Source organism: Dermacentor andersoni, chromosome 1 (assembly GCF_023375885.2).
Source record: "Dermacentor andersoni chromosome 1, qqDerAnde1_hic_scaffold, whole genome shotgun sequence".
Classification (NCBI taxonomy): Eukaryota; Metazoa; Arthropoda; class Arachnida; order Ixodida; family Ixodidae; genus Dermacentor; species Dermacentor andersoni.
The window spans coordinates 246,223,465-246,235,988 of NC_092814.1; the positions used below are offsets into that span (position 1 = coordinate 246,223,465).

The 12,524-nt window shown below is 46.5% G+C and overlaps 1 protein-coding gene across 3 annotated transcripts in view; it reads right to left on the minus strand.

The window, feature by feature from the left end:
- Positions 1 to 12,524, minus strand: part of stumps (DBB domain-containing protein stumps) — an 85,783-nt gene that overhangs the window by 2,216 nt on the left and 71,043 nt on the right. For all 3 annotated transcript variants that reach the window (XM_055063609.2, XM_055063610.2, XM_055063608.2), the window contains exons 9-14: positions 12,050 to 12,130; positions 10,893 to 11,038; positions 9,979 to 10,143; positions 7,446 to 7,518; positions 5,651 to 5,859; positions 1,265 to 1,367 (exon numbers count right to left, since the gene is read on the minus strand). In XM_055063609.2, the coding sequence (XP_054919584.1) occupies positions 1,265 to 1,367; positions 5,651 to 5,859; positions 7,446 to 7,518; positions 9,979 to 10,143; positions 10,893 to 11,038; positions 12,050 to 12,130 (777 nt within the window). The remainder of the gene's footprint in view (positions 1 to 1,264; positions 1,368 to 5,650; positions 5,860 to 7,445; positions 7,519 to 9,978; positions 10,144 to 10,892; positions 11,039 to 12,049; positions 12,131 to 12,524) is intronic.

Genomic DNA, 12,524 nt, shown 5'->3' on the forward strand with positions numbered 1-12,524 from the left:
TGTATAGCCAGGAATTTTTCGTCACTAGCTCCAAACATGCCCTTTTATGGGTATTTTTATTTTTGAAGGACGTTCCCCATCGTGTAACATGATTGCGCCGCGCCCGCTACCGACAAGTGGCGCTGGCAGTCGATGTACCACAAGCCTTAATGTCCAAAAAATCTTGGGCATTGGAAGGCAATCCCCTCGCGGTCACTGTAACCGTCTCACCCAAGGCGGACACCTGAACTGTACTGTGGTGGAGGGTAGTTGCAGTGCCATGACAATTTTGGGACATTGCGGAGTCACGTCGCTGACATCGGCAAGTTCCCTAAATGTTTGGCAACAAATGTGCGAATCGCGGGTGTTTGGTGGCAAAGCAAGAGGCGATGTGACAGGGCCAACAACGACAACTTGTTTGCATAAGATGTTGACCAAGTTGTACCGCAGTGCAACAGCACCTTAGGTTCATTGGACGAGCATTCATGATAAACAAGAATGCTGCTTTCCCTACAGAAGACGGGTAGGTTCCAGAAGCATGCAGTAAGTATAGTTTAACTAAACAGACATAATAATGATGAAGTACGAAATGCTGCTTATTCTGGTAGCATAACTTAGCATAACGCAAGCGCCCTCAAATGCCTAGCTCATGCTTTTGCTACGAAAAGAAGTGAGCGGATGTTTCTACCAAAGCTCTGCGAACAGAACTTGAATGTGAGCGGGCCATTAATTATAGAGAAGCGAGGAAAACAACTGGGGAGACAGAGTTAACGATAAGGAATGACACAATACGGTCACTGTAGTCTTGCATCGTTCCTTGTCGTTGAATGTCCGATAGCTCGCGATGTTATGCTAAAGCAGTCATGTAGTAATGCGGTACCCTAGCATGGGGAAGACTGATGATACTGATTGCCATGAGAACAGCATAACTTGTATAGGAGTGCAAACGGCGGTTCTTTATTAGCCGCTTGTGGCGTGGGAAATAACGAGCCTCTACGCCTTAATCTAAACGCCTCAAAGGTGCCAAGCTGAGTCTTGCGAGGTGTATGCACTGCTGGACAGCGAAACGAACCAGTTGCGGTCGTCCAAAGGGCAGCTCTTTGCCACTGTCTTAATAAGTGGAAAAAGTTGGATTCTCCCCGCTAAAGACTGGAGTAAACAGATCACATGCTATCACCAGTTATATTTAGGGATACGACAGTGTGCTGAGGAACTTGCTAATCGGCACTCAAAAGTGTGCAAGAGCCTCTCACAGTGTTCGTAATTTTTTAAACCGCGAACCTACCTGATGTGCTCATATTGCCATGCAGCGAGATGCTTGACGGTATGCTGTTCGCCCTGACTTCTGAGACGGTGGATGCTGCAACGTTTCCGGTCTGTGGGGAAGCCTGCAAGAAATTGGTCATTTGAGGAGATGGGAGGACACGCGAAACTCTGGAGTGGTTATTTCTTGTTTTTGAACTGCAAACATTGCTCAACAGATTCTATCAAGGTGTTGACGGTGAAGGTATTATTTTTTTATCAATACCCCAAAACAACCGCGAAATGTTTGGCGGAGTGCTTTTTTCTGCCTTCGTCGCGGCGGTTGTAATTTGGCGCTCAACTTTCAATAGGTCCTCATTGAAGTATTGCACGCGAAAGTATCGTGAAATGAAAAGCAATGAAGTTAGTTTAGACCGCCAAAAGTTCACAGTATGTTTCTTATCATGCCAGATGGGAAAATGTACGTGCAGTCTGGAAGTATACTTGGGATCTAATGCATTCATGAGTGCAAAAAAGTTCGAAATTGGGGAACATAAAACCTGCCCCTTTAATTTACAAAATAACACGGCCTATATATTACTTTGTTAATATTCATCAGCCATCAGGTAGTCAACGAGATAAATGTTTCTTGTGAATTGTTATCTGCCGCCCCCCACGTGCGCAGGTATGTGCCAGCGTACATTTCTCACAAGAAGCTTTCTGCGTGAAGCTTTTTGCTGAAACGACCATGTCAGCCAGAGCTTCTATGTATTCTGTGGGGATGCGCGACTCTCACGCGTCCCCTGATATGTTGTTTTCCCGCATAGCTCCCGTCTCCTGTAATCCGGCTTCGGCGCGTGGCTTGGTGCCAGCGGCGGTCTGTATGCGTGCAGGGTAGCACGAGAGATGGCGCGAGTGTTGCTTAGCTAGCGCCACCTAACGGCGGGGTTACTTGGGCACAAAAAGGAAAAGGAGGTTCTTTGGCTCGGGTTCGGCAAGCGGCGCGGACGTTCTGCGCGTGCACCGATCGATGCTTCTGTGAGACTGTATCGCGAAGCCTACCCTGCAATGGAGTAACACGATCTTTCGAACGCGCCACCGTTCGCGTGACTGTACGCGCGAACTACCAGGCATTGGTGTCCAGCATGGGGCGAACATATTCGATCGTTATCCGGTCGCGGTGAGTCGGACTTCCGCGATTTGTCGCGCGCCCATCGGCATGTTTTGTGGATAGCAACTCGGCTAGCAGGCATTAGTCTATGAAAGGTGTAATAAATGCCCTTGTGATTGTTTGCACTACTTTGTTGTCGTTCCTTAGACCGAAGAGCACGGGTGAGAACTCCACAATTCTCATTTGAGAGCTGACTGGCATGACATGTCCACTCTCAACGGCTGCTCTTCAAATGGCTTGCGAGCAGATATTTACTGTTTTTTTTCCTGTGGTTCTCAACGCTCGGTATCGACCTCTCTTCTGCTTTCAAACTGACAGGAGGCGATTCAGTAAAATCGCTCTAGAGACGGCATACAGTTTAACGCTAATTATCGCCTAAGCTTAGCAAAGGGAACATGTTGCAGTCAAGCTTCAGTGGACATTCGCTTTGTGAATAAAATACTAGATGTTTGTGACCCACTTCACATCTGGGCTCACTACCAAAGGTGTGCATTCTTGTCCTTTATGATTTGCCGCCGTTAAAATCTGACAGAGCACCAGGACGATTCGCAAGAAACAAATTCCAGAGTTCTACTAATCTTTACTAAATATTCCAGTTTCTGTAGTAAAGAGTTGTTGGAAGTCCAAAGCTTGTCCCGTGAACACCATTCATGTGCGGTGCATCTTTCGCGTCAGCGAATTATTGCAATGAATCAAAATAACTGCAGCCTACCCGCCCAAGTTCAATAACTACGCAGCCCTAGGGAGTGCTATAAAAAAGGTTGTTAGTTCACAGTGACCCGTTATCAGGCCCTTTTGGCCTTTTTGGCGGGCTTCGCGATCTGAAAGGTTAAATCACACGCAGGCACATTTAGGCAGAGATACGCGCGGCACTTGCGCTTAAGACGCACAGCGCCTGCAGCGCACAATAGCCAGCAGTAGCCCCGAGCGAGACTATAGGGCGAGCAACATCGCTTCTGGAAAATGCGCGCGCAGCAAGACCGGACACACACACTTTCTCCCTCTATCCGCCCACTGCTTCCTCGACTAACTACTACAAAATTTTGGACCGCGCAACAAGCCTACTTTGATATGGTGCAGATATTGAGGAGGGCCTTCGTGCAAATTTGACGTTTGAGATACGAGCGGAAGCGTCAAGAAAAGCTCGCAAAAAATAGTCGTTCTTGATATGGAAAGTGGGAAAAAAACGGCGCCATTACAGCTCGCCCGCAGTGACGCGTGACCTCCGAGATGAGGCGACACCCACGGCTGCGCAAGTTGCGCCGAAAAATCTCGGATGCAGCGTGCCGGGACTTACGTCGTAGCGACAACCACCAGGTGCACGCGTCGTCTGCTTAGGCGCTGTTTAAAGGCTGGTAACGAGAAAACTATGCAATTATCACCCTGCATGCATCTTTGCAAATATTGCTTTAGTGGTATATATTACTCATTTAAAACATATGTACCGAAAGTGAAATTTCGTTGAATTTGGCTTTAACATTTCTAAAAAATTATTGCGCCACAACGCTCCCTGGATGGCGCTTTACAACTTCTACTGTATAATCTTGCAAATATCTATGGACAGGTAGGCAACAATTTAGGTTTGAAATTTAGTGTTAGAAAATCAGGTGTTATGGTATTCAATGAAAACAGTGAACAGACAGTGGCCATACAGGGTCAGGAAATACCTCTGGTAACAGAATATAAATACCTTGGTATATGGATAAACGAAGGCAATAGATATACGGAAACACAGGTAAAAACACTAACAGTGAAGGGGAAGAGAAATGCAGCTATAATAAAGCACAGAGCGCTATGGGGATACAATAGGTACGAGGTCTTCCGAGGTATGTGGAAAGGTGTAATGGTTCCAAGCCTTACTTTTGGAAATGCGGTTGTTTGCTTTAAATAAGGGGTACAATCAGGACTCGATGTGAACCAAAGGTCAGTGGGTCGCCTCGCATTGGGCGCTCACGGGAAGACTACAAATCAAGCTGTGCAGGGTGATATGGGCTGGACTAGTTTTGAAGTGAGGGAAGCTCGCAGTAAAATTGAGTATGAAGAACGACTGAGGAATATGGAAGAAAGTAAATGGGCTGGGAGAGAGTCGAGGTATCTGTACAGGAAAAACATTGATTCACAGTGGAGGAAAAGAACTAGGAAGCTTACCAGCAAGTATGCGGCCTGTAGGGTGGGCAACACAGCAACAAAGAACGTCAAGCGGAAAGTCAGAGAGGCTGAAATGATCTCATGGGTGGTGGCAATGGAAAAGAATCCTGCCATGAGTAACTATACTTAAGAGGAAAAAAAACAAAATCAGGAAAGAAACAATTTATGATAACTCAAAGGGAAGCTCATTACTTTTCGAAGCGAGATTGGGATGCCTTAGAACACGCACATATAAAGTGACCTATAAGAAGGAAGAAGAAGCATGTGCTTGCTGCGGTAAAACAAGGGAAACTATTGAGCATGTTCTATTAGAATGTGAAGACGTCTACCTAGCGGTCAATTTAGGCACCACTGGCCTCCTTGAAGCCCTTGGGTTCAGCGAGAGCAGTGGAAAAGTAAACATGTCCGCAATAGGGATTAGTAAGAGGCGATTGGAGGATTGGTGCAATAAAAGTAGGGAAACGACAAAAAACGGAAACGTACAAAAGCACAGTTCGCAATAGGGGATCAGAAAATTTGGTTGTAGGAATTCATAGTGTTTTTTTCTTTTTTTCTTTTTAACATAGGTAGGACATTAGACAGTATAATAGCAAGAGCTTGGTGGCGCAACCCACTACCCCGTTCCAAAGGGGACGCTCATAACATCCATCCATCCATGTATATAACCAAAATTTCCAAAGGGGCCTGGTGAGATGCCCGCTAAGGTTCGGCCGCAAGTTGAAATACCCTGATAGGTATTTTGTTAGCGAGTCTTCTTTGTTTAAATAGCCGGTGAGAAATACCTTCGCTACTACGATATTTACATATTCCGTTCATTTCTTCTGTAAAGAAATTTATTTATTTTTGGTACTAGTATTTCTGGGTTAGCAGGCTGTTTACAAACCAAATTGTCGCAGTCTATAAACAATAACGACACCACCTGAAGCGGCACGTCAGGAACAGCGCGGGGCTTGGCATCTGCGGACGTTTCGTGTTCTGCCATGGGCTCTGGTGCGGCGTGATGGACACATTTGGCTGCTCTGAGCAGAAGGCCTTCCCGGGGAAACACGATTCCCTGTCCTCCAATAGGAGACTTAATTGACGAAGTGTGGACACGCGCGGCTTGCTCACCGGCGACTGGTGGTGTGGCGCGTTGTTCCGGTCGGCGCTGCCCGGCGCAAAGGCGTAGTACTGGTGCGTCGCCGCCTTGGGGTTGCGCGGCGCCGGCAGTCGCGGGGGCCGCGGCGGCGGCCGTCCTTCCTCGCACGAGTCCGAGTGCGCCCCGCTGTCGTACGCGCTCATGGAGCTCAGGGTGCTCAGTCGGTCGCTCGAAGTGGAGCCTGCGCAGAGAGAAGGGAATGAGCCGCGGGCCGGCTGCCTTCCGACAACACAATAGCAAACTGGGCGAGTTGCTCTGGGCTCACAGTCGGGAAAGCGCTCATGCTGTGTTCTTCACTTGTATCTGTCCCTCTCGCACTTTCCTAAACAGAAATCTTTCCTTTGATACGAAACAAGGGCTTATCTGAAACTACTGCAACTGCTACTATTACGACCTACTAATGATAATAATAACAATAAACTTTAATGTGAATAGTATAATGGCAAATTCGACTGCTCGTTTCAGAGCACTCCGGAAACATCGCAAATGCTGTGTAAGACAACTAAGGCTTACTCCGAGCATAAGCAGTTCCCAATGATGATAATGACGGCAGAATATCGCTACAAAGCAACATTGTTCCTGTAATACCGCTTCAAAGCTTGTGGGGACACTCGACTCTATTGCGCCCCTTGTGTCGTTTTCTGCACACGGCTCTCGCATCCCCTGTAATCCGGCTAAAAGCCGCCGGCGGTCGGTGTAGTTGTAGCAAAGTACGAGAGATGGCACGAGGTGTTGTGCTGCTAACGCCTCCTAACGGTGGGGTTTCTTGGGCGCAAAATGGCTCTTCCTTTTTGGCTTGGTGTCACGCCGTCACGCAGTGCGCGGACTTGTCGCGCGCCTGTCTGCTGGACCGTCTCGTGTGATGCTTCGGAGCGGAGCACCGGGATGGACGAACACGATCGTCCGAACGCGCCGCCGTTCGCGTGACTGTTGGCGCGAACGATTAAGAAAAAAATGCGAGTTTTACGTGCCAAAACGGCGATCTGATTATGAGGCACGCCGCAGTGGGAGACTGCGGATTAATTTTGACCAGCTGGGGTTCTTTAACATACACCCAAATCTAAGTACACGGGTGTTTTTGCTTTTCACCCTCATCGAAATACGGACGCCATGGCCTGGATTTGATCCCGCGACTTCGTGCTTAGCAGCGCAACACCAAAGCCACTAAGCAACCACGGCGGGTGCGCGAACAATGAGGTGTTCGTGTCTGGCATAAGGCGAACATATTCGCTCGATATCCTGTCGCGGTGAGTCGGACTTCCTCGATTCGTCACCGCCCATCGGCATGTTTTGTTGATTTTAAGTTGGCTGGCTAGATTGGTGTATAAAAGGCGCAATAAATGCCCTTTTGATTGTTTGCACTGCTGTTTTGTCGTTCCCTTGCCCCAAGGGCACGTTCGAGATAACGCAAGCTGTCTTTCAAGAGTCTCGTAAAGCTGCCAGAATGCTCTGAAACGCCAACTCGAACATGCCATAAGTGTATCGTTTCCCGTTCATTATGTGCAAGGTGCTATTGTCTTTCTGCTGCTGTATCTCTGTGTAGTAAAAGGGAAAAGGAGCAGCAGATGTCGGATAGATATGCTTATTGTACAGCACACTTTTGCATAAACGAAGAGTAGGTACTATATCTATTACTGGATACTACTACAGATAGTACCCATGTATAGTTTGGCTCGCAGCATACAATAACGTAAAAGAAGCAGGATTTATGGCGAACAAGGAAGAGTGCACTGAACTAATGGTTGAATATCTCGGTGCTTCACTTACTGCCACTGCTGGATGTTGAGACGGCACTAAGGGTGCTGACACGTCGACAGCCGTCAGTGGAGTCGTCTTGCTTCTGTAAGAAATGGAACGAAACGTCAAACATGAGCTAATGGAAGACAATGTGCGCCTGTAGCACGTGCCAGGATCTACTCCCGTGAACTGGTTCGAGAGCTCAGACAGAACCTGAACGTATACTGAGCGACGTTGCCGCTTCGGAATCGGTCATGACACTGCACATTATAGCTCATGCGACTGTTACGGCTTCTTTAGCATCTGGATTTTCTCAGAAGACTGGCCCTCGGCTTGCGGCAGCGTGCTTACTTGTCTATGACGAGTGTCGCAGTCAGGATCGGTGCTAAAACAACTTCTGTTTAGAATTTGAAAAATACACAGACACGATTAACGTAGCCCGAATCTAAGCAGCTCAATACAATGCGTACTGCACACGAAAAAAACTGTGAAAGCAGAAACTAAGGATAGTATCGATGTTATAACTTGCCCTGCAGTAATGAATAACCCGACACTATAAGTCATCAACCAAGGCATGATCTTGTAACTATCGGTGCGCAAGGATAAGTGTTATACTATAGCACGTAGCCAGCAGCACGGATTTAAAAAGTAACACATCGTTTAGATTAAATCAGAGACTTGTGACGCGCTGCCAACCCGTTGCTTTCGTATTCTTTTGCGGACGAAATCCCGCGCAACGGCATAACGGAATCGTCGTGTGGCAACGGCAGCTCTCCTTGCAACTGCACACGACGAGCCCAATAAATGCGAAGCGCATTTTTGTATCGGAACCAGCGGCCTCTTTGCGAGACACGCAAGTTTCTGCCGCCTTTCAATGGCTCGCATGAAGAAGACGCAAATCGATAAACATTGTTGCCCATCGCGTTGGATCAGTGGATGTAACGCGTTCTATACTGTGAGCACGAAGTATCGTGTTCGACTCCAGGCCGCGGCGGCAGCATAGCGAGAGGGTAGAATACAGGAGGTGGTTATAGTGCGCAGTGCTTCAGGTACACGTTAATGCGGTGAAAATCAACTCAGAGCTCCCCCCTCCCCACTGCGGCGTCTCTTGTAGGTGACAGAAAACCCCATATTAAGCACGTGGCTCATGCACTGAACGTCCGAAAGGTAATTGTGCAGTGAGAAAAATAAACATACCTATGACGACAATTGTGAATGATAGCGCAGTTTCAAGTGGGATACGATAGCGCAAGACCCGTAGTTCACCTGATAACGGCTGCGGGGTGCACCCAAAGGACGGGTGTACTCCAGCAGCCGTCCACCGAGTGGCTAACAATATGCAACGTCGTCTGCAGACACGTCCAGCAGGTGGACGTTTCTCATCGTCTCCTTGATCACTGCACTGCCTCAAGTAAAACTTCAAATTTTAGGACCCCCATTTCCACTGTACAGTTGCTTTTCGGATATTCAGTATATACAGGGTGTACCAGCTAATTTAAGCCTACGTAAACTATTTGTTTGCGTAGCTCTTACAGGAATTTGCTTCAAGGTTTTTTTTAAGCGCAGCTCGATAATATCTAGGACCGACTTCAATTTGCTAATTTGACATAGCCACCTATGATACATAATTAAATAACTAATTAACGTAATTTCTTTACGTACGCATATATATATATATATATATATATATATATATATATATATATATATATATATATATATATAGATATATATAACGAATTGCACCGCTTTCCTGCCGCGAGATAGCAGCCAACCGAGAACAAAAGGATAACAGCTCGCCAACAGCTCATACAGCTGTAGCTGCTGATATTTATAGCAGTTGGAAAGGCGGAAGTGCTGATTCATTTAGTTCTTTGTTGACGAATAGGAGTCACACACATGCAGCACTGGAGGATTTTGGGCGCCGTTATGTGATCCAGCTTTCGCATTAAAGCGACGCAAAAGAGGAGTATTAAATTGTAATCTGACAGAACGCTTCCGAAATAGCGCATGCGGCGTCATATCCGCTAAGTACCAAGTACACGCATCGTCTGGTTAGGCTGTTAACAAAAAACGACGCACTTGTTAGCCGAGTAGCTTTGTCAAGATTGCTTCAATAGTATGTAGTATAACTCATTGATAAGCAATATAGCGAAGGTGAAAATTTAATGAAAGAATAATAGTTCTTCAAACAGTTAATGAACAAGACTTCCGGATGGAAGCTGGAACGTCTTAATGTAAACCACACATTTTGTTTGGCACCCTACTTTTGTTTTCTCACGACAAGACTGTGGCGCGAACACAAACACACCAGAAGACCATTCACAGCTTGTTTTGCTATGCTTTGCTGCTTGGCGATCCTATTGTAAGAATGAACTCCTGTGCGCCAAATGCTTAGTGTCACTCAGGCGAAAAAAAAAAGAAAACAAGAAGGAGTTGCAGATATAAAACCTCGGAAAGAATGATATAATCCGGACTGATGAAGAGCTGCCACATCAGCAGGGCCGGCTGTGTTATATTTATAAGGGTAATTTTATAAAAAATGCATGGGAAGTTGACTTGCCATGTTAGGAAGTGTCGTGTGCTGGATGTCACGGCTCCGGCTTCCGCGCCTGTTTCCCTTGCCGGTGATAATTTGCCTGAGGTCACTGAGACTGAATGACTGCTTGGCTGCTTGCACTGCACGTTGCTTCTGCTTGTAAAGCTCACGAAGCGCCTGGAGATTGCTCTGTGGAAAAGGAAGTAAGAGATAGCTGAATCAATGGATGCGAAGTTGCACAGAGAAAAATGCAGACACGTTTGTGACAATAAAAGGCGAGGTAACGTGACACCGTGAGCCCGGGAGAGTACACATACTATACGATTGCGGAAAGCTGACTTTCCGGCTAACATTGTCCCAGTAGCTATGAAAGGTATGCGTTGAGTTGTATGTAAATGTCACGCAGCTTTCACGACTGCCCACGAACGACGTCGCCCGGACAGTTAAGAGCTCATTTTTGCTTTGAAATCGTTGTCCTGATGATGAATAAAGCCCCAGACACGCAAGCGCCTACTGCGTCTGTCGGAGGCGGACGGGCCCAGGGAGACGCTTCCGACGTGCGGAGGTGTGTCCACTTGAGGCGTTCACAGACGCGGAGGAAATAGTTTGCCGGCGAGAACCAATTGGAGATTGCGACTCCCAGGGTTACCGGAACTAGTTTTAACGCAGTTTGGTGCGAGGCCAGTCCGGCCGTGCGTGCTAGATACGATTCTAGGGACTTTCTCTAATGCAACACAGGCCGGTACCGCCGACGAACACACAGCAGCACGCGCTTTCTCTGGATGACTGCCGCCTTCCTAAGTCGGACGCGACGCGATGTGTGGAAGCAAAGGCGCGCCAGTAATTGGGACTTGAATCTTTGTTCACTTCTCGAAAAGGTCTATCTCCTAAATCAGCTGGAAAACGAATGGAACGCGAAGCTGGGTCTGCACACTTACATCATCAATGTTCTTGGCGTTTTCATTGTTCTTCTTCCAGTCATCAAACAGCTTCTCAATCTGCGAGAAGGGCACGCCCTTCTTGTACATTTCTATTATGCGAACTAGATCCTCCTGCGTATTTGAGAAGACCATGTCCGGTGTACCTGTATAAAATGAAACAGAACGTACCCAGTTTAAGGCATTTCTCAATAACTTGCTCGTGTCTATGCCAGAACCGTGGACTATACGCAAAATTCCGTAAGCAGGCTTTCCCACACACATTTCACTTGCCCTAAACCAAGACGGCCGTGTTCCCGCTAGTAGCACTGTCGATAAGACACGCGTTTTGAAAACTTTGACGCTGCGGTGAACGGAGTGCGCAGAAATGGCGTCACCAGTCAGCACTTTTAACTACGATTCTAACTCGAGGTCCGCCATCTTGGTTAGCTTAAACAAGGTGCGTGGAGAAGCGCACTTGCAGGTATGGCATATCGTCTATTCTAAGGCGACAACAAAGCACCAAACGTTCAAGTAAAATTCAGCCTGCAAGTCTGTAAATAATTCGAAATAATAGTTACCTAATATTATAACTTTGATAAAACTAAAATATTTTTGCTTGACTGGCATGGTTTACATAATTCAGAAAACACACATGACGGTCCTGTCAGCATCGAACCCGGTTTCATCATTACAGGCGCCTTCGCTGCTTCATGATTCTACTATCTTGATACATTTTGTTACGTTTTATTCTCAAGCACTCACAGAGTCTGTTAGACCACTTTGCACCAGGTCATGATCTCCCAACTTTGAATGAGTTCATTCATAACTTGACAATAATTAGTACCAAAAGTCATTCATATTTAGACCGTCGTTACGAGCTAGAAAGTTGCTTGTGGTATTGATGGAAAGTTACTTGCGGGAAGTTCACAAATCGTGGTTTTTGTCAACATGACCTAGGAGCGAAGAATGTGCCTGCAGAAATATATAGTTTAAGGAATGCAGCAGCATTAACCTTATAATTAAATACGTCCAAAGTGATCATAGTGTGCTTTATAAGTGAACATAACAGACAAGCATATCGTGGTGGTAGCAATGTGGTGGTAAGTGGTGGTAGCAACGTGAATAGCAGACATGCATTTATTTAGTCAATATACGATTAGCATAAAAGAAAATACCTTGGTCAGTTTGTCCACTTGTGGAACTCGTTTCCTTTTTTTCTTCGTCTGGATCACCTTGGTTTGTTGCCGAGCTTTGTCCTAATTACCACGACGAACGGAGAGAAAACCCTAAGTCAATGTGGCTAACCTACATTAATTCAATAAAACAGGGCTTCTTAAAATTTAATGCCCGATTGTGAAGCCAACCAACAGGACGCTTAATTTCATGGTGGCCTCACGTACGGCACGCATCTATAGGAAGATTCAGGGTGATCAATGCGAAATGTAGTTTACTTTTACCGCTAAATTATCTCGCAGGCGCACCTTTTTAATGATAACACGTTTGAGCGTTATGCACGAACAAAAAGAATTAACACAGCAAGCAATCACCTATCGCAGAAGCAACGTTAACTAGACAAGTTCCCCTACATCCCATTCAGGGCGAAAGCAAAAACCAGGAAAAGGCAGTGTAGTCCTCTTTATTTTATTCAGG